General features: G+C 46.1%; 1 protein-coding gene across 1 annotated transcript in view; it reads right to left on the reverse strand.

Annotated features, from left to right (window-relative positions):
- The window catches only part of nyap2a (neuronal tyrosine-phosphorylated phosphoinositide-3-kinase adaptor 2a), a 141,731-nt gene that overhangs the window by 33,245 nt on the left and 87,468 nt on the right, over nucleotides 1-21,018 (reverse strand). Inside the window, exon 3 of the mRNA XM_070884128.1 lies at nucleotides 19,487-20,581. Within this exon, the coding sequence (XP_070740229.1) occupies nucleotides 19,487-20,581 (1,095 nt within the window). The remainder of the gene's footprint in view (nucleotides 1-19,486; nucleotides 20,582-21,018) is intronic.

Consider the following 21,018-nt stretch of genomic DNA (forward strand, 5'->3'; position numbering starts at 1 on the left):
CTCGATGCTACGGAGGCACCGTACACACAAAACAAAAGCCCCAAGGGTCAACGAAAATTGGTCTCATCTGAATAATTGAGGTGAGCTGTTCGCACCTTCACAGGCAGCTTGATGGATGGGAGATGTCAATCTCGGTCTGCCTGGCTGGCTTGGCAGAAGCAAATAAGGCCCAGCAGTTATTATCAGCCGCTCCTCCTATGAAAACTCTGGGATGAGCAGCCCACGTGTCTCCCTGGCTTCCAGCCTAGCAGTTAAAATTTCTCCTTTTGTGTCAGTGTATGGGTGCAGCAGCTACCACATAGGCATATACAAACAATATAGTGTTACTTAGTGTGTACTGTACACACTAAGAGACTGTCGAGGGATGTGATCGGGAAGCAGGGAGGCGTGTGTTCGGGGCCAGGGGCCCAGGGGGCAGCACGGGCCCAGCCCACACCGCGATATGTGCGCGCACTCGGTCCGTGCAGCAGAGCTGGTCTCCAGTCGTCTTGGGTAAACCCTTGCCACTGGACCAAGACCGAGCTCCGTCAAAGCCCGTGTGGTGGCTGGTGTGCAACGGTCACCCCACGTTAAAAAAAAAATCCACCCACCGGCATCTTCCACCCCTCAGGATGTAGTTCGGGTCCTTCATTGAAACACCTGTGTACTCGCCCTTTTTTGACGTGGAAGCAAGTCATCCTCATTTTGAGGGACTGCCGATGATGATGATTGTACACACGACCGGACATAGGGGGCGAAATTGGTCGAACAGATGGTCCGCCCGTTTGCTAGGGGGATCAAGGGGTATGGCGAGAAAGCAGGAATGGGGGCACTGAAGTTGAATGTTCAGCCATGAACTCATTGAATGGCGGTGCAGGCTAGAAGGGCCGAATGGCCTGCTCCTGTACCTATTTTCTATGTTTCTATGTTTCTATGTTTTCGGTGTGTCGTTTTTTTTTTACTGCTGGGGCGGAGTGTGCGGGATTTTGATCAACTTTTTCTCGGCGGTAAGCTGAGCGGAGTGCAGCCGGCGGTGTGCGGCGGAGAGGCCCCTTCACTCGGAAATCTTCGGCCCGCGAGTTGTCCGCACGCGGCTTTCAAGCTCCGCCCCCCCCGAGTGGCACAGACAAGCGTCCACAGAGACTGCGGCCTGGAAGCGCTGTGGGGGGGGGGGGGGATACCATCAATATTACATTGTGTATTTGTAGAGTGAAGCAACTGTATCTAATGAAAACAATGTGCATATTCAAATATGTTTATTCATTCTCACGGATGTTTGGTACTGCCAACTAAGATGTCCAATATTCCCTTGTACAAAATAGCAGCTATTTATTTTGATAGTAAACCGTATCTTGGGGGTTTTATTTACTTACAATGAGCATGCTTGCATGTGCTGTACTTTTAAATGAGGTTCAGTTTTGTTTTTTTGAGATGGTTTTTGGAATATAGATATAAAGCGAGGAACTTGGTGATGTTTAAAACTGTTCACTTTTTAAACAAAGCTGTTGTGAGGTGTACAGTGGTTGAGGTTAAATGACATGGTGAATGTCAGTGATTGCTGTAAGCACAGATGTATCTCTTTCTGCTGTAACATTAACAGCTGGATTATATGTGCAGCTTCTGATCGCTGTGTGCCGGCCTGAGATCGCTGTGTGGGTGGGGGATCGGGAGGGGGGGGGGGGGGGGGAGTTGCTGCAGAGGGTGAGATTGCTGTGTGGGGAGGGGGAAGAATCACTGTTTGGGGGGGGGGGGGGGGGGGGGGATCACTGTGGGCGGGGGTTGCTGTGGGGGGGTCATTGTGGAGGGAGTCGCTGTGGGGGGAGTCGCTGCGGGGGGGGGGAGATGGCTGTGTGGGGAGGGGGAAGAATCACTGTTTGGGGGGGGGGGGGGGAAATCACTGTGGGCGGGGGTTGCTGTGGGGGGGTCGCTGCGGGGGGGGGGAAGATTGCTGTGTGGGGAGGGGGAAGAATCACTGTTTGGGGGGGGGGGGGGGGGAATCACTGTGGGCGGGGGTTGCTGTGGGGGGGTCGCTGCGGGGGGGGGGAAGATTGCTGTGTGGGGAGGGGGAAGAATCACTGTTTGGGGGGGGGGGGGGGGGAATCACTGTGGGCGGGGGTTGCTGTGGGGGGGTCGTTGTGGAGGGAGTCGCTGTGGGGGGGTCGCTGCGGGGGGGGGGAAGATTGCTGTGTGGGGAGGGGGAAGAATCACTGTTTGGGGGGGGGGGGGGGGAAATCACTGTGGGCGGGGGTTGCTGTGGGGGGGTCGTTGCGGAGGGAGTCGCTGCGGGGGGGGAGATTGCTGTGTGGGGAGGGGGAAGAATCACTGTTTGGGGGGGGGGGGGGAAATCACTGTGGGCGGGGGTTGCTGTGGGGGGGTCGTTGCGGAGGGAGTCGCTGCGGGGGGGGAGATTGCTGTGTGGGGAGGGGGAAGAATCACTGTTTGGGGGGGGGGGGGGAAATCACTGTGGGCGGGGGTTGCTGTGGGGGGGTCGTTGCGGAGGGAGTCGCTGCGGGGGGGAGATTGCTGTGTGGGGGGGCGAGAATCGCTGTGTGGGGGGGGGGGGGGGGAGATCACTGTGGGTTGGGGTTGCTGTGGGGGGGTCGTTGTGGAGGGAGTCGCTGCGGGGGGGAGTCGCTGCGGGGGGGGAGATTGCTTTGTGGGGGGGGCGAGAATCGCTGTGTGGGGGGGGGGGGAGATCACTGTGGGTTGGGGTTGCTGTGGGGGGGGTCGCTGCGGGGGGGGGAGATTGCTTTGTGGGGGGGGCGAGAATCGCTGTGTGGGGGGGGGGGGGAGATCACTGTGGGTTGGGGTTGCTGTGGGGGGGGGGGGTCGCTATGGGGAGGGAAATCACTATGAGGGGAGGACAGGAGATCGCTGTGTGGGGCGGGAAGAGATCAGTGGGGGGGGAGGGGGGAAAGAGATCGGTGTGGGGGAGGAAGAGATCTGTGTGGGGGGAGATGATAGTGCTGTGTGGGGGAGGGAAGATATCGCTGTGCGGGGGTGGAAGAGATCGGTGTGGGGGGGGGGGGAAATAGATCGATGTGGTGGGGTAGAGATTGCTGTGGGGTGGGGGGGCGGGGTGGGAGAGACAACATTTTTATTACCATTAAAGATGAATACCGCCGACTGAAGATCGAATTAAAACCACCTTTTCCAGGGCGGTCTGCAGTTCCGGCGGTAAGTGACGAATTTTGTAACTTTGGGTGGTATGTCGGTGGTCTGCATGGGCGGACGGTATGTCACTGATGAATTTTCTGCTGGGCGGTTTGTCAGTGTTTTTTGATGAATTTTGTGATTTTGGACGGTATGTCGGCAGTACACGGCGGTATGGCGACCAATTTCGGGCCCATGGTGGTGTCAGCCATGGATCAACTGGTAGCATTCTTGCTTCTGAGTCAGAAGGTCATGGGTTCAAGCACCACTCCAGAGCATTGAGCACACAGGTGCTGAGGGACTGCTTGCCTGTCAGAGGTGCCATCTTTTAGATGAGACCTCAAACCGAGGCACTGTCTGCTCTGGTGGACGTAAAAAATCCCATGTCACTATTCGAAGAAGAGCAGGGAAGTTCTCCCCAGTGTAGTGGCTAATATCTATCCTTCAATCAACACCCAAGACAGATTATCCAGTCTTTATCACATTGCTGTTGGTGGGAGCATTTTGGCTGTGACGTTTCTTACATCACAACAGTGGCTCCATTTCAAAAGTACTTAATCGGCTGTAGTGCACTTTGGGACATCCAGACATTGTGAAATGCGCTATATAAATGAATGTTCTTTCTTTACATGTGCAGGAGCTGACACAGAGGCACACAGAAACACTAGTGACAGGTGGAAGAAATGGCTCCTTTTTACTAACTGTATACTGTACATATACAGGGCCAAAATTTGGCCCTCCAGTTTTATCGGCGCACTTACGTGAGCTGTGCCAACTTCCTGCGCTCAAAGCGGCACCAAAAAAGGTATTCTGGCCCCTCTGCCAACTCTCCCAGGGCTTGGCGTGGCGAGTCCATTGGGGGGTGGGGGAGGGGGGGGGGGGGGAAAAAGAGAGTTAGGGCCCCGCGCCCAAGAGTGCCGGCAGCTGTCTGCATGCTCAGTAGCTCCTCCCACGATTGTTTGATGATGTGTGCCTGCAGCGTAGGACCCAATGTGTCCCGCCCCTATCCCGGGCTGAGTGGTCTGCCGCACAGGCCGGCCACTGCCTTCCTGCGCACAAGAAACAGGTTGGTGCGGGGGGGGCTTTTGATCGGGGGGGGGGGTTGGTGGAAAGAGGAGAGTTTCTTTAAATTATTTAGAAAAAGTCGCTGTCAATGGCACAATGCAACTGGCTGTTAAGAGGTAATGACCAGAGAAAACTTGCCTTAGGTTTGGACTCTCAGTACCAGCAAATATCTGGTCGTGGCTTTTGTTTTGGTAGTAATCATGACTTAGGTCAATTTTTTTTTTAAAGTCCCACCAATTCTTCGTGAACAACTGCTGGATGCCCGTAAATACGCTGTTGGGAACATTCCATCAGCACCCACGGGTGCCTTATTGGGGAGTAACTGCATGGGCACCCTCAGGTACCTTGCCCAAGTGACCATCGTTCATTCATGTGTAAGCCCGAGCCTTGACAATTGGAGAAAGGCAGGCTATGTGACCACAAGGGACATCACAGCCTGTTCCAACTTTTCACCTGACCTCGACACATAGAACAGTTCCAGCAGGCTCAATGGATAGCAACCAGGAGTTGGAACCCCGATTGATTTTCTGCTCACTAACTCCGATGACAACAAGGCCAGTTGTATTACTCCTATCATTGCACCACCCGCGACGGTGTGATGACACAAGATAACAACTTGCATTAATATAGCCCTGCTAACAAAATATTTGATTCATAAATGGTTTTACGAAACCTTTTGGGCTAGACTTTCCACGTCACATCGCCCATATATCGCCCAAAACAGGCCTCTATCGCCCATTTTGACCAAAAAGTAGAAACTAGGCCAGAATCATCGGCAGAAAATTAAGCCCCTAAGTTTCAGCTCACTTTGCCGAACTGATCGCTGAGGTGATCGCCCGCATATCGCTGATCGCTTGCCGAGAACATCGCTGGATAATAGTTGTTTTTCCCGGGCCTTCCTCATCGAAATGGGCACTATCAACATCATTTTGAATTTTGGAGGAAGGGAGGTGGCAGCAAAAAAACTGCAGCGGAGATATTTGTGAGTTATTTCAGACTATTTTACAGATAGATCGACTCAGATTTATACTTATATTTCATTGTACAATTGTAGCTTAGTACATTAGGCATTTTTTAAACTGAAAAGTGTATTTATAAAAAAAGTGAAATAAATTATTGCTAGTGATGGGGCCTATGCTTTCTGTGCCATTACTCGTAACTGCTCACACGCTGGTTTCTGAAAGGATCAATCGAAGAGTTGGCAGAGTAATGCGTAGACAGAGACAGAGGAGGCGAGCATACAACCAATGAAGGTACTTGGAAAAGCAATCTTACCTCAACTGGTCTGAAAACACGTGTCTTAGGAGGCTGCGCTTGCGGAAGGAGGTCATCGATGAGATTTGCGAGCTCATCAAGGGGGATTTGCAGCATTCCAACACCATCAGAACCGCACTGTCCGTTGAGGTGAAGGTTACTGCAGCACTATCCTTCTACACATCGGTATCCTTTCAGGCTTCAGCTGGCGACATCTGTCGTATCTCTCAGCACACGCTGCAATCGGCAGGTAACTGAAGCCCTTTACGCTCACAGAATGAAATATATAAGCTTCCCGATGACCAGGAAGGCACAGACCGGGAGGGCTTTGGGTTTCTCCAGAATAGCAAACTGCCCCAAAGTGCAGGGAGCAATAGACTGCACGCACATCGCCCTGAAAGCACCTTTACAGAAGCGGAGGTGTTTCATAACAGAAAAGGATTCCACTCCCTAAATGTGCAGCTTGTTGTTGACCACAACCAACTCATTCTGACGGTTAATGCTACATTTCCTGGCAGCATCCATGATGCGCACATCCTACGTGAGAGTGCTATTCCTGACCTGTTTGTCAATCAGCCAGATGGTCACGGTTGGATGCTGGGGGATAAGGGATATGGCCTTGCCAGCTGGCTGATGACCCCACTGCGTAATCCTGTCAGTGAAACAGAGAAATGTTACAAAGAAAGCCACAGTGTGAAACGGAACATCGTCGAGAAGACAATTGGAGTCCTAAAGCAGCGTTTCAGATGCTTGGACCATTCTGGTGGCAGCCTACAGTACCACCCTGACCAGGTCACTGAGTTTATTGTGGTGTGTTGCATGCTACATAAACTAGCAATAAGGAGAGGACAGCAAATGTCTGATGGGGCTGCAGGTCCACCTCCAGAAGGAGGGGAGAAGGAAGAGCCAGCTGGTGAGGAGGAGGAGGAGGAGGAGGAGGAGGAGGAGGAGGAGGAGGAGGAGGCTGGTGAGGACCTTGGGGAGGACCAGCCTGGCGATGTAGCCGTGGTCTTACAACTGCCCCCCGCCCCCAGAAGAACAGTACCCCGTGGAAGTTACGCGGCCACAAAGCTGATCAAGGAACGCTTTGCATGAACTTACTTTGGGGATCATCACATTTACATTTAGATTAACAATTACGTTTATATAAAAGTTGCAATATGTGTTAAGTTACGCTGAGTTACGTTTTAGCCTTGCCTGCACTGGCCTGGCATTAATGCTTAACTTAAGTAATGTTATTACAAGAGAATAAAGATGTTAAATTATTCAAAATGCCTAAGTTAACTAACCTTATCAGAGAATGCACAACAATTGCTAAAACCATTAACAACATTTATTGCGAACAGAATTCTTTTCAAACACCCTCCTCCCCCCCCACCCATACCTCCCCCCCCACTATGAACAAACATTTTAAACAATTTAACGAACAATTCTCTCTCTCTCTCTCTCTCTCTCTGCCCCACCCTGTGCCTTCTGTGCACGTGTGGATGACCCCTGACCTCCTGCAATGCGGGAAAAGCCAGTCGGCCGGAAAAAAAAACCCACACATGCGCAGAAGCCCGTTGCTAAGGAAACTTTTGCCTTCCACATTGCTGGCCGTTCGGTGGGCGAATGTCACATCGGCAACATTTCGGATTTCCCATTTCACAATCGCTGGACTATCGGCGAGTGGAAAATCGCTCCAAAAAAAAAATGGCCGATGTTCTAGTGATCAGTAAGGCTGAGACGTCGTACGCCCATTTTTGGGGCGATGGCCAGCAAAGTGGTCTAGCCCTTTGTCTTCTGATATAAATAGTATTAAAAAGTGCATATTTTATGAAGCATTATATAGTGGAACGGGAAATTATGCAAATGTTACAGTATAAGATCTGTATTAGCTGTTGTGAAGGTGTTTAGTGCTTTGCAAGGTCCTCTCCGCTTCCCGCCCCACCCCCCCCACCCCCACCCCCCATCTCTGGCTACCTGCGTTGATTTCTTAGCTCTCCGCAAAGGTTTTCTGTGCGGCCACAAGTGGCTACATACGCTGGCCTAAGTTAGTTTGGAGCAACTATTAGCTGTCCAAACTGGCTTAAATGGCCAAAACAGGCTGGTAATGCCCCCTTTTGAAAAAAAAATTAAACTAAAAAAAATCCTAACTAACTCACTTACACTGGCACAAATTAAATGTGCAGAATGGGAATTTTTAAGATACTCCAGAAAAATCAAGTTGCTCCAAAAAAAATGGAGCAACTCCTAGGAAAATTTGGGCCCATAGAGGTTGATATAGAAACATTCATCACCCATATATAAAATACCAAATCCAATTGAATTGCTTTTCATAACAGGATTTATAGAGTACATGTCCAGGAGCTGTTACTGAGGTATTCAGGAACCATACAGAACAGCAATAAATCAGTATCTTCTACCTCATTTGTACTGTACATTCTAACATTACTAACTGCAGCTGTTATTGAAGAGATTTTATATACAAAACAAATCACATTCTGAATTCACCAGCACATTTTTTCTGAAATGCAGTATAAATTTTGATTTTTTTCTGTGTTGATTTAAAAAAATTATATTGATCAATATGTCTGATAAGTACTAAAGAGACCAGCAGATGCTGTAAATGAAGGTGAGAGAAGGGTCAACAGTCTAGTTTTGCCATAGCATACAATCTAGACAAAGTGAAGTTAGTATCAATAACAGATATAAATCAGTCAGAACATGCTAACTAAATCAATTTTAGTGGCTATGGGCAGGCAGCAGACATGAAGCACATTGTGCTTAAACTAAAGCAATCATTTTAAGTAACAACTGTGACAGACCAACTGTCACAGCGAGCTCAGTCAAACATTCATTATCGGGAGGTTATGGGCTGTTCTTCCTGATGGGGTTGTGTGTGGCAACGCTGCATCACAAATGAGAAATTGGATCCCTGGAAGGGACATACCAGATGCCAGGTCTCTAGAAACTGTTAAATCAAAATCCAAGCTTATCTCAACCTTCAGCTTCCAGCTAATGTTTGCTTCAAGGTGGCAAAACAATATTAATAAAAAAGAAGACTGTCGTGTAATTATTTGGCTCTGAGATTTGATCGCTATCACAGCAGAATGAAGCTGTTTAAAATGGATCTGATAACTGCTTGGTAGTGAATGGTTTTACGGTTGAAACTGACACTTTCCTATTGGTCCAGTAAGCAAATGCATTGTCCGGTATGGTACCGAAACATAGGGGTGAGATTTTCATCTTCACCTAACTGAACGGTGAGGATTGTTTAGGTGGAGCACAGAGAGCAAATTCTGGCTGGTTGGACTGCACGCCTGATTTTGCTTCGATTTCAATGGATGGAATAAAAATTCCTGTGCAGTTTGGAAGGAGCCTGTAATCCTCATCACCAGACCTTCCTATCTGCACTCCGCTCGGGTGATGCTTAACACCCAGCTGGTAAATATAAAAAGTCTATCCCATGCACACCAGGAAGCTCCCAGGGTCAGGGTTTGATTTGAGTACAGTTGGAAGTGGAAAACCAGCCAGAGGTCAGGCTCTTGATCGCTATCGGGTGACCCAGGCTACAAGGTGTCCGCATGTGGACATCAGGCTCGGCTGTAATACCTTCCACAGTCAAATAGCTTACTGACACACAGGGGCGGATTTTAACGCGGAGCCGGTATCCGGCGGGACACTGCTCCAGCGAATTGATGCCCTGCCCGGCAGAGCAGCACGAGGGCACGGCAATTTTAACCATTGGGCCTCATTTCAATGCCACCGGTCCATTGGCTGCCTGGAATGGGAATGAAGTGGGTGCAGAGTGGCCACCAGATGGTGAAGATCAAGGGACGCCCGCAGGCTTCCAGGTAAGTGGGGGGAGGGAGTTTTGGCAGGGTCTCACGGTAAGCAGCGGGGAGGATGTTTCGGAGTGTAAAGTCCTGACCCTGCAGTACAGACTTACACGAGGCATATGCTGAAGTCAAGGTCACTCTGGACCTGCACCTTTATTTCACAGCTCTCGAGTGCCACACTTGCCTGAGACCTGCCTTTATATACCTGTGTGGAACAGGTATGCAGTGTCTCCTGCAAGTGCACCCCTGGTGGTAAAGTATGCTTGTGATTACAGGTCATATCTAGTTACAGTCATGTATAGCATGGTGAGATACAGTTATATACAGTGGTGTGAGATACATGACACAGAGGGTATCATGGTAAGTGGGGGGAGGGGATTTCGGAGGGTATCACGGTAAGTGGGGGGAGGGGACTTCGGAGGGTCTCACGGAAGGTGGGGAGGGGGTTTCGGAGGGTCTCACGGTAAGTGGTGGGGAGGGGGTTTTGACAGGGTCTCACAGTAAGTGGGGGGAGGGGGTTTCGGAGGGTCTCACGGTAAGTGGGGGGAGAAGGTTTCGGAGGGTCTCACGGTAAGTGGTGGGGAGGGGGCTTTGGCAGGGTCTCATGGTAAGTGGGGGGAGAGGGTTTCAGAGGGTCTCATGGTAAGTGGTGGGGAGGGGGCTTTGGCAGTGTCTCATGGTAAGTGGTGGGGAGGGGGTTTCAGAGGGTCTCACGGTAAGTGGTGGGGAGGGGGTTTCGGATGGTCTCGCGGTAAGTGGTGGGGAGGGGGCTTTGGCAGGGTCTCATGGTAAGTGGTGGGGAGGGGGTTTCGGAGGGTCTCACGGTAAGTGGTGGGGAGGGGGTTTCAGAGGGTCTCATGGTAAGTGGTGGGGAGGGGGCTTTGGCAGGGTCTCATGGTAAGTGGTGGGGAGGGGGTTTCAGAGGGTCTCACGGTAAGTGGTGGGGAGGGGGTTTCGGATGGTCTCGCGGTAAGTGGTGGGGAGGGGGCTTTGGCAGGGTCTCATGGTAAGTGGTGGGGAGGGGGTTTCGGAGGGTCTCACGGTAAGTGGGGGGAGGGGGTTTTGGCAGGGTCTCAGTACAGCGCGTTCTGCTCGCAGGACATCCGCTGTCTGCTTGAGAGGAAAGTCTATCCCAATTAATTTGACTTCACTCATAATGAGGTGCCAGAAAGGCATTAGGGACTCAAAATTGTTCCATTTTCAGGATGGACGGTATATACAGAATGGTGCTAAATAGAATAGGGTTTAAGTTTATGAAGTGCTAATAGAATCATTGAAATGGCCAGAAGGAGGCCATTTGGCCCATCATGCAGGTACTGGCTCTTGGAAAGAGCTATCCAATTGCTTCCACTCCCTGCTCTTTCTCCATAGCCTTGCAAATCTTTCCTTTTCAAGTATATATCCACTTCCTTTTGAAAGCTATTATTGAATCTGCTTCCACCACCCTTCCAGGCAGTGCATTCCAGATTTTGAAGAAAAAAAAATCAAAGAGCAAGTTATTATTTAAATGGAGAAAGATTGCAAAGTGCCGCAGTACAGCGGGACCTGGGGGTACTTGTGCATGAAACACAAAAGGATAGTATGCAGGTACAGCAAGTGATCAGGAAGGCCAATGGTATCTTGGCCTTTATTGCAAAGGGGATGGAGTATAAAAGCAGGGAAGTCTTGCTACAGTTGTACAGGGTATTGGTGAGGCCACACCTGGAATACTGCGTGCAGTTTTGGTTTCCATATTTACGAAAGGATATAGTTGCTTTGGAGGCAATTCAGAGAAGGTTCACCAAATTGATTCCGGGGATGAGGGGGTTGACTTATGAGGAAAGGTTGAGTAGGTTGGGCCTCTACTCATTGGAATTCAGGTGATCTTATCGAAACGTATAAGATTATGAGGGGACTTGACAAGGTGGATGCAGCGAGGATGTTTCCACTGATGGGGGAGACTAGAACTAGAGGGCACGATCTTAGAATAAGGGGCCGCCCATTTAAAACAGAGCTGAAGAGAAATTTCTTCTCTGAGGGTTGTAAATCTGTGGAATTCGCTGCCTCAGAGAGCTGTGAAAGCTGGGACATTGAATACATTTAAGACAGAAATAGACAATTTCTTAAATGATAAGGGGTTATGGGGAGCGGGTGGGGAAGTGGAGCCGAGTCCATGATCAGATCAGCCATGATCTTATTGAATGGTGGAGCCGGCTCGAAGGGCTGTATGGCCTACTCCTGTTCCTATTTCTTATGTTCTTATGTTCATCATGCAAGAGCCAATGAGTACCAGTGAGTCCGACTGGACTAGGAACAGACCATTGTGGGACTGTTATCAAGACTGCAACAAAACAAAACCCAGTCTTACACCCCAACCTGGGAAATGAATGGAAGATCATTAGGAACAACTTGAGACTGTCCTAAATGAAAATAACTCAGTAAATGGCAGACAACACAACTTCAGAAGGGAAAGATCCTGCCTGACCAACCTCCCTGACTTTTTTCAGGAAGTGACATGCAGGGAGAATTTCTGTGGGATTACTCCTGAACCTCCACCATAGGAAGATAGGTACAGGAGTAGGCCATTGGGCCCCTTGAGCCTGTTCTGCAATTTAATGAGATCATGGCTGGTCTGGGACCTAACTTGAAATACCTGCCTTTGGTCCATATCCCTTAATACCTTTGGTTAACAAAAAACTATCAATCTCCGATTTAAAATGAACAGTTGATCTAGCATCAATTATCATTTGCGGAAGTGAGTTCCAAACTTCTACCACCCATTTGTGTAGAGAAGTGTTTCCTAATTTCAGTCCTGAAAAGTCTGGCTCTTATTTTTAAGACTACGCCCCTTAGTTTTAGAATCTCCAACATGTGGAAATAGTTTCTCTCTATCTACTCTAACTGTTCCCCTTAATATCTTGAAAACTTCGATCAGATCACCCCTTAACCTTTTAAATTCTAGGGAATACAACCTTAATTTGTGTAATCTTTGCTCGTAACTTAACCCTTGAAATCCGAGTATCATTCTGGTAAACTTACGCTGCACTCCCTCCAAGGCCAATATATCCTTCCTCAGGTGTGGTGCCCAAAACTGCTCACAGTGCTCCAGGTGGGGTCTAACCAGGGTTTGTACAGCTGCAGCATAACTTCTACCCACTTGAATTCCAGACCTCTAGATATAAAGGCCAGCATTGCATTAGCCTTTTTGAATATTGTATTTCCCTGTTCATAACATTTTAATGATCTACGCACCTGGACCCCCCCCAAGTCTCTTTGGACCGCCACTGTTTTTAGCTTTTCACCATTTAGAAAGTACCCTGTACTATCCTTTTTAGGTCCAAAGTGGATGACCTCCATTTTCCTGCATTGAAATCCATTTGCCAGAGTTTTGCCCATTCACTTAATCTATCAATATCCCTTTGTAATGTTATACTGTCCTCTGCACCGCCTACAATGCCGGCTATCTTTGGGTCATCGGCAAATTTGGATATATGATTTTCTATGCTATCAACTAAGTCATTAGTAAATGCTGTGAATAGTTGAGGCCCCAATACAGATCCCTACGGGACACCACGAGTCACATCCTGCCAATTTGAATGCCTACCCATTATCCCTCCTGCCTGTATCCTGTCGCTCAGCCACTTCCCTAACCGGCTGAATTCCATGGGCCTCAGCAGGATAGCAACATAAGCCCTGAAGAAATAGTGCAAACAGCTCCGACAGCAAAGTTATGGGGAGAGATTAGAAGAACCCCTGCGAAAAATCCAGGCAACAACGTGAATGTTGGACAGCTTTATGATGTAGTTCATCTACTGTTCCAGAAAGCTTTTGATAATATCTTGCATGAAAGGTCGCTTTACAAGTTTAAGCCAGTGGAGCAGGTAATCTAGGTAAAACTTGAAGGTGGATGAGGAATTGGCTGACAGAAAGGAGGCTTTGGGTTCTAACAAAGGGAGTGATGTTGGCCTGAGGAGGTGTACTGAATGGCCTCTCCACTCGATCAGCTGGAGATGAAGTCTGATGAAAACAATGGAAGGAACTAGACAGAATTTGAAAGACAGAAAGATGAAATTCAATACAGGGTGTTACATTTTGAGAGAAAAATTGGGCGACATGTTTATTCAATAATTGGTGTCAACTAACTAAAAAAGAGATCTTGGAGTCGACTCAACATTTATCGGGGTGAAATTACTCTTCAGCAGTGGTGTGAAATGCTCTCATAACAAATTGGCAGCCCACGTTACACCACACTGGATTTTCTTTGTGGATTGACTGATTGGAAAGAAAATAGAATGCCTTGTAAAATGGGCTACCATTGCATTAAGAGCATGAGCAATTTCATTCTACCATGTCCAGTCCTTGTGAAGCAGCAAACAACAAAGAAACAGAACGCTGGGCTATTAGGGGCAAATTTTGCAGTCTGCAATACCACTGCGGAGCATATATCAATAAGTTGGGCACATTTTGCCTGTGAATTCCCAACTGTAAATCAGTAAATCATGGGCAATACACCCCAAATTCCCAATATATGTTTGCTGGTAGGTAAGGCTCACATGCAGCAGCGGGAGCCTTAAAATGACCTCTATATTGTGCAATCAATAGAGTTCACATCAGAGGCAATCATATTGAAACGGACTAATATCTCGCCGGACTAATATCTTGTCAGACTATATCTGGACTACTGTGCCCACTTCTGGTCACTGAGGCACAAGGAACACATCTAAGCCTTGCAAGTCTGAAAGAGAAGGACTATGAGGCTAATCCCTATTGTCAAAGGACTGGGGTGAGGTTAAAAAAGTTTAGAAAAACTGATTCCATGGTTTTGAAAGGATGTGAACGTGAGGGGACCTTAGAAGAGTATAAGATACTGAGCTGAATAGAAAAAGTTAATGCAGAGCAATATTTTAACTGGAGGACAATGGGTCATTGATAGAAACTCGTAAAAGAGAAGCTCGGGACTGATGACAGGACTTACTTCTGCAAACAAAGAGTGACTACTAACTCCATCTTCCAGATAGGCTGTGGAAGCATTAAGTTCTGGAATTATTCAAGGAGTAGTTAGATGCTGTGACGATAGATTTATTTGAAAGGATGAGCTAAATGGGGTGAATGACCACCTATATTTGTATTTATTTTTATGATGTATCCAAACCTTATCTGCGGATATGTCACTGATGAAAATGTTACATACTTATGGGAGAGAAACCAGGATGTTGGTTGCTCCTCTTCAAATGCAATTCTGATAAGACAGGGAAAGTGTCCACATATTACAGATATCCAAAAGATGTTGTTTGGCATCTGTAGTGTGTAAGGTTCCAGGCACGGTTTTTGCTACTTTCCCATCCCAATGTCTCTGACACTACCTTCCAGTCCAATGCACATCATAGCTCTGCTGCCTTTGCGTCCCACTCTAGCAAGAGAGAGATTCAAGCAGGACAACTGAGAGGTGAGCCCATTCTAGCCCGCTTTGCACTTAAAAATGGTCTATTACCTATAATGATAATCGACTGGTTTCAGAATGGGAAGGAGGACTAGCCATGACTTTTCTGTGGGATTTCTCCTAAACCTCCACCATAGGATCATAGGAACAGGTATAGGCCATTGAGCCCCTCGAGCCTGTTCTGCCATTCGATTAGATCATGGCTAATCTGGGACCCAACTCCATAAATCTGCCTTTGGCCCATAATCCTTTAATACCTTTGGTTAACAGAAAGCTTTCAATCTCCAATTTAAAATTAATGATTGATCTAGCATCAATTGCCGTTTGCAGAAGAGAAGAGAATTCCAAACTTCTAGCACCCATTGTGTGTAGAAGTGTTTCCTAATTTCACCCCTGAAAGGTCTGGCTCTAATTTTTAAGACGATAATCCCTAGTCCTAGAATCTCCAACCAGTGGAAATAGTTTCTCTATCTACCCAATCTCTTCTGCTAAAAATATCTTGAAAGCTTCAATCAAATCACTCCGTAACCGTCTAAATTCTAGGGAATACAACCCTAATTTGTGTAATCTGTCTTCGCAACTTAACCCTTGATGTCCAGGTATCATTCAGCACTTTACATAAGAACATAAAAACATAAGAAATAGGAACAGGAGTAGGTCATACGGCCCCTCGAGCCTGCTCCGCTATTCAATAAGATCATGGCTGATCCGATCATGGACTCAGCTCCACTTCCCCGCCCACTCCCCATAATCCCTTTATCGTTTAAGAAACTGTCTATTTCTGTCTTAAAGCAGTGATCAGCAGGCTTTATGCTTCTGAGGCTCCTTATGCCTCTGAAGTCTTTCCGCCTGCTCCTTTTACCTCCTCTCCCCAATTTCTCTCACTGGAAGACTTTTAAAGAACAGAAAAACATATTTTTTTCAATAATTTATACATTTAAAAACCTGTGAAATAAGATAAGTTTATTTTAGCCCTTTTAAAATATGTAAAAAAGTCAAAAAAGTACATTTTTGTTTTAATTAAATGTTATTTTGATTAATTTTAAATATGTGATTTTTTAATTTTACTTATTTGAAGTGTAGAGGTATTTTTGATGGGATCCCATTCTTTCATAGGCAGCGAATTCCACAGATTTACAACCCTCTGAGAGAAGAAATTCCTCCTCATCTCAGTTTTAAATGGGTGGCCCCATATTCTAAGATCATGCCCCCTAGTTCTAGTCTCCTCCATCAGTAGAAACATCCTCTCTGCATCCACCTTGTCAAGCCCCCTCATAATCTTATACGTTTCGATAAGATCACCTCTCATTCTTCTGAATTCCAATGAGTAGAGGCCCAACCTCCTCAACCTTTCCTCATAAGTCAACTCCCTCATCCCCGGAATCAACCGAGTGAACCTTCTCTGAACTGCCTCCAAAGCAAGTGTAACCTTTCGTAAATATGGAAACCAAAACTGCACGCAGTATTCCAGTGAGGGAAATTGGGGAGAGGAGGTGAAAGGAGCAGGCGGGAAGACTTCAGAAGTTTAAGGAGCATCAGAAGCATAGAGTCTGCTGATCACTGCTTTAAAAATAACGAGAATTTTCTGAGTCTGTGTACCATCATGCTTAGTTGCATAAAAGCTAATGGATTTTTGTGACACTTGATCGCCCCAGTAGTTGTCCTTGACCACAGACATGGTTAATGGATAGGGTGAGCATGGATGGGCCTGTTGGCCTTGATTCACCTTCCTTTTTCATCTGTTCATACATTACTGAATCAAAGGATGTTGCAGAGAAAAAATGCTATTTGTAAACATTGGAAATATTTTATATATGATGGCTCATTAATTCTAGTATTGTAAAAAAAATAAATTGGAGGCCAAATCTTGCCTTCAAGTCCTCATTTGGGTCACAATGCTAACCACTAGTAATGCTAACTATTGAGGGAAGCAATGAAAGAGAAAAATAACTGCATCTAATTTCAGGAAAAATCTGGGAAATTCCTCCGACTCCCTGAGGCAATCAAACAATTTCTAAGACACAATGGCTATCCATGATGTATCACTAGACATACTTAAGCTAATGCCCCCACATTTGTACCAATTTCCTTAGGATAGTGTGTCAAAATGAACAGCTCCATTCATTGGGCCAGCTCCAGAATTCACAACCTCCTTACTCCGCTTTACTTCTGATGCCCTTCAATAGCCTTGTCTGCCAAATAAAATCATTCCACCAACACTTAAGATTCATAACATCCTCTGTTTCCACAAGTTCCTTGAGCAAGTTATTCCACATGCTTACAACTTTTTAAACACAGAGCGTAGTATCTTAACTGCATTCACCTTTTCCCTTCTAAATTTGAATTCATGGTCCCTCGTCCTAGATCTTGGGCCATAACTTGCAATCCCTATGGGTGCGTATGAGGTGCACATGCGCTCGTTGGGACCGTGCAAGTTCCGGGTTTAGGCATGCGAAGCACATGCGCTAAAGCCCGGAACTTGCGGTCTGTCAGGGAAAAGGGTTTCCGTGGGCTGAGGGTTGGGCTATTTGCCCAACTTTTGCCCAGCGAATGCTCATGAAATTCTTATGCCTGGTACAAGCAGGCCTTATGTCTGCTTTTACCAGCAGAAGACTTTTAATGAACAGAAAAACATATTTTTTTCAATAATTTATACATTTAAAAACCTGTGAAATAAGGTAAGTTTATTTTAGCCCCTTTAAAATATGTAAATTTATTTTCAAAAAATTACATTTTTATTTTAAATATTTAATTAAATGTTATTTTGATTCATTTTAAATATGTGATTTTTAAATTTTACTTATTTGAAGTGTAGAGGTATTTTTGATGGGGATCCCATTCTTTCTTTGGTTGGGCCGACCCATGTTATCCCGGGGGTGCTTGCAAACTGCATGTGTTCCTGGGATAGGTGTGCCTCTATGCAGGCTTATGTGTAAAGGCCCAGGAACGCAGGTGTCCGAACCTCCAGGACCATCAGGTAAGTTCGTAAATTTTTTGCTAGTTGGTGACATCCACCTGCGGGAAGCCTCCGACCACAAATTCAGGGCCAATATGTTAATATTGCACTGGGATCTGGTTTATCTATCATTGAAGATTTTAAACACCTCAATGAAGTGAACTCTCCACCACTATTTACTAATGTAAACATTCCTAATACACACTTGCCTTTCCTCACAGCACAGGCATCCAATCTCATTCATTGTTTTAGTTGCCTTTCTTTGTACACCCTGCAAAATTACACTCATTCTTGAATCTCATTCCAACACGTAGCTGCTGATTCACACACTGGGGTCATTTTCCCCTTGATCCCTTTCTTTGTTTGTGGGTCCAAGATGCACTATTAGGCAATTTGGAGAGTGCCATGTCATTACACACAGTATAACGTAATATGTTGGATATACAAAAGTCAGATACTGAGTCAAAATCACTGTTGTTTTGCAAATTCACTAATAGGGCACAGCATTGATAAGGATGGTAGTTATTGGGCCGGATTTTGCTGTAGAAATAATGGTGAGGCTATCATTATTAAAGAGTAAATTGGACAGCAACTTGCGGCGACCACGCATGCGCAGCAAAACACGGGAATCAGGAAGTTGCTGTCCGAGATACCCTGCTCTTCCAGAAGTTGCGCTATACGGGTATCTCGCCAAGAGACTTGACATTCAAACACATGGAATGGTGTGAAGTTGATGTACTTTCCTGATATATACCCATTATACGTTCCAGAAACAGTTAGGGCTTGTCCATCCCAGTGTAAGCACATTTTAAATGGTGTGATCAGTCTTCATTACTGCTAAACAACCTCTCTAGCACAGAAAATTTACATTTACAAGCATGGAGTTTCATTCCTTTGGATTTTAATTATCGTTGGCGATTCAAAAATAATTTAAATAATTTTTCAACTTTTTCTTTCGGTCTCTTTTATCTCTCTCTTAATCCCATCTTTCTTTTCCTCCCTTTATTTTGCTTTCCGTACCTGACTTGGCATTGTATTAAATATTCTAACTGATGCTTCCTGGTTTAGACAATGCACTGCTAATGAATTATTCTTCAATCTGAAGGAGATACACAGTTGCTTGCTCTGTTCACACAGGTCCCAGATCCCCTGTAGAGAGCGCCACATTGTTTTGGCTCTCTAAACACAGTAAGCTTCAGTGCAAAATCTCACAGAAAGTCTGTGGGAAAGTACAAGTGTAATGAATGGCTGGTGCCGTTTGTTTGCCAGGGAGAGCAAAATCCGACCTGTTATTTTGGGGAAATGTTGTCATTGTAAATGTTGAAGAACGCTTCTGCTGGGGAAAAGAACATTATTCTATCTTTTGCATCTGGTGCCAACACAAAACAATCTCAGATTGGGTATAACACAAGTATTTTGTATTTTTTCTTGGGATGTTGCTGTGACTGGCAAGTCTGCATTTATTGCCCAATTTGTGGATAATTGTCCGCTATAGATTCACGCCCAAAGGAAACTGTGCGGAGAGTACCAGAACACATTCCACTTACTGTCTGCCTGAAGAGGAGATTTTTGTCCCATCATCTGTGCTGGATTGCAATCCAGGTCAAAAGAGTGAAAAAGCTTGACCTGATTACACCATCAGTTGAGTCTTTTCAAACATTCCACTTACTTATAGTGAAGCAGGATAACCAGATTTTGTACCAACTATTTAATTTGTTTATAAGGTCCAGATAGAAGTTAAAAAGCCTTCCTTCATCCCACAAACGCTTACACTTTTTGAGCCAAAGATTATCAAGTGAGTTTCTTTTTAATGAATTATAAGACAGAGTGATCACTTACTTTCTGTAGGTTCCTTGGATTTCCTTCCACTGGCTGATTTCCTTAGCAGACTCCTTCCTGAAGTAAACAGACAACTGAGCTCTTCCAATGGACTGGTTGGTGTTCTGGAACGTGACCCACTATGCGCAGACCCATGAGAAGATGAGACGTTTCCTGTCTTTCCTCCTTCCTGTACTGGGGTTTTCACTGTAGACAGAGGCACTGCGGAAGAACATCTTGGTACTGCATGTACAGACTCATAGGGTGGGGGTCTTTTTAGGCCTAAAGGAGTCATGGACCGTCCCATACTGACTGGAGATGGGGATATTGAATGACTAAAGTGACCTTGAAGACTATGAGGTGATGGCGTCCTATAAAGAGTTGAGGGAAGTGGTGGAGAGGAGGCCCTTCCAGTTGAACTTATTCCATGGGAAGGTGGCAAGTCTTTTTCTACTTTCTGGTATCCAGAAGACTGAGCTGGGAGTGATGATGGAGAAGCACCAGCTTGCTTGATATAAGATATGCTTGTTTCCAGTACTGGGAGTTTTGTGACTTCAAGAGGAGTTAAAGGGGATTCGTCAGAGGCTGGAGAGCACTGGGTTGGAGCAGGGGGAAACACCAATAGTGGGGGGCGATGTGGAAGCAGATTTGGAAATGGAGGTGGAATCTCACAAAATAAGCCCTTTGGAGTTGATGGCACTGAAGACTTTGTAATTTCCAGATCAGGCACAGTAGGAGTAGCACACTGAGAATGAGGATCTGGATTGCCTGCACTGGTCCATCTGAAGTCTTGGACCACCTCATCGAATATTGGATATTTCATTTCCTCATACACTGCCTCACTTTGATCGTCATAATCCCTTTTATTATCGCGTAAGATATTCCCAACCATCTCAATATACACAGGCTCCTCTTCCTCAGTGCCCCGTGTTGGACTAAAAGCTTGCCCTGAAGTGTTCTCTTTGCTTGCCACAGCCGTTGCCTTTCTGTTGCCATGCTTTGTGCCGTACGTTTCATCGAAGGATGTGCTGAGCTGTGTGTTTGGATCACGCCTTGGTTTAGGAGGCGGTATCTTCTTACCATATTCATCGCTGTGTGGCCTGGGTTTTGTTGATGCTAGACAAAGTTAAGCAGGTGTGTTATTATGCAAATCATTCTTCCAGGAGTTTCCAGTCGTAAATTACTAATTCAATTCAGATATTTAGCTTATTATTATGGTTATCACTGGTTACAATGGAAAGATGCTTGGCAGTCATGCTGTAGCCTTCCATACATAGGAAATGTATTAGTAATACATTTTATGATATTTGTTTGGTGACATACCAGTGGAAATTAAAATCATATTCAGACACGCATAACATCGCAAGTACAAAGGGGCACCATGAAGCGTGTTCAATTATTGTTCTTGGGCATCAAAAAGTGACAAAGCTGCTCATTAAAATTCATTTTTCAATTGAAAAAACCTGTTATAAATAGAATGATAGCTACACAATGGCATACAGTGAAAACAAGCAATTCTATTGAATGGGTTTACAATTACGATCTCTCACATT

This window comes from Pristiophorus japonicus, chromosome 6 (assembly GCF_044704955.1).
Source record: "Pristiophorus japonicus isolate sPriJap1 chromosome 6, sPriJap1.hap1, whole genome shotgun sequence".
Lineage (NCBI taxonomy): Eukaryota > Metazoa > Chordata > Chondrichthyes > Pristiophoridae > Pristiophorus > Pristiophorus japonicus.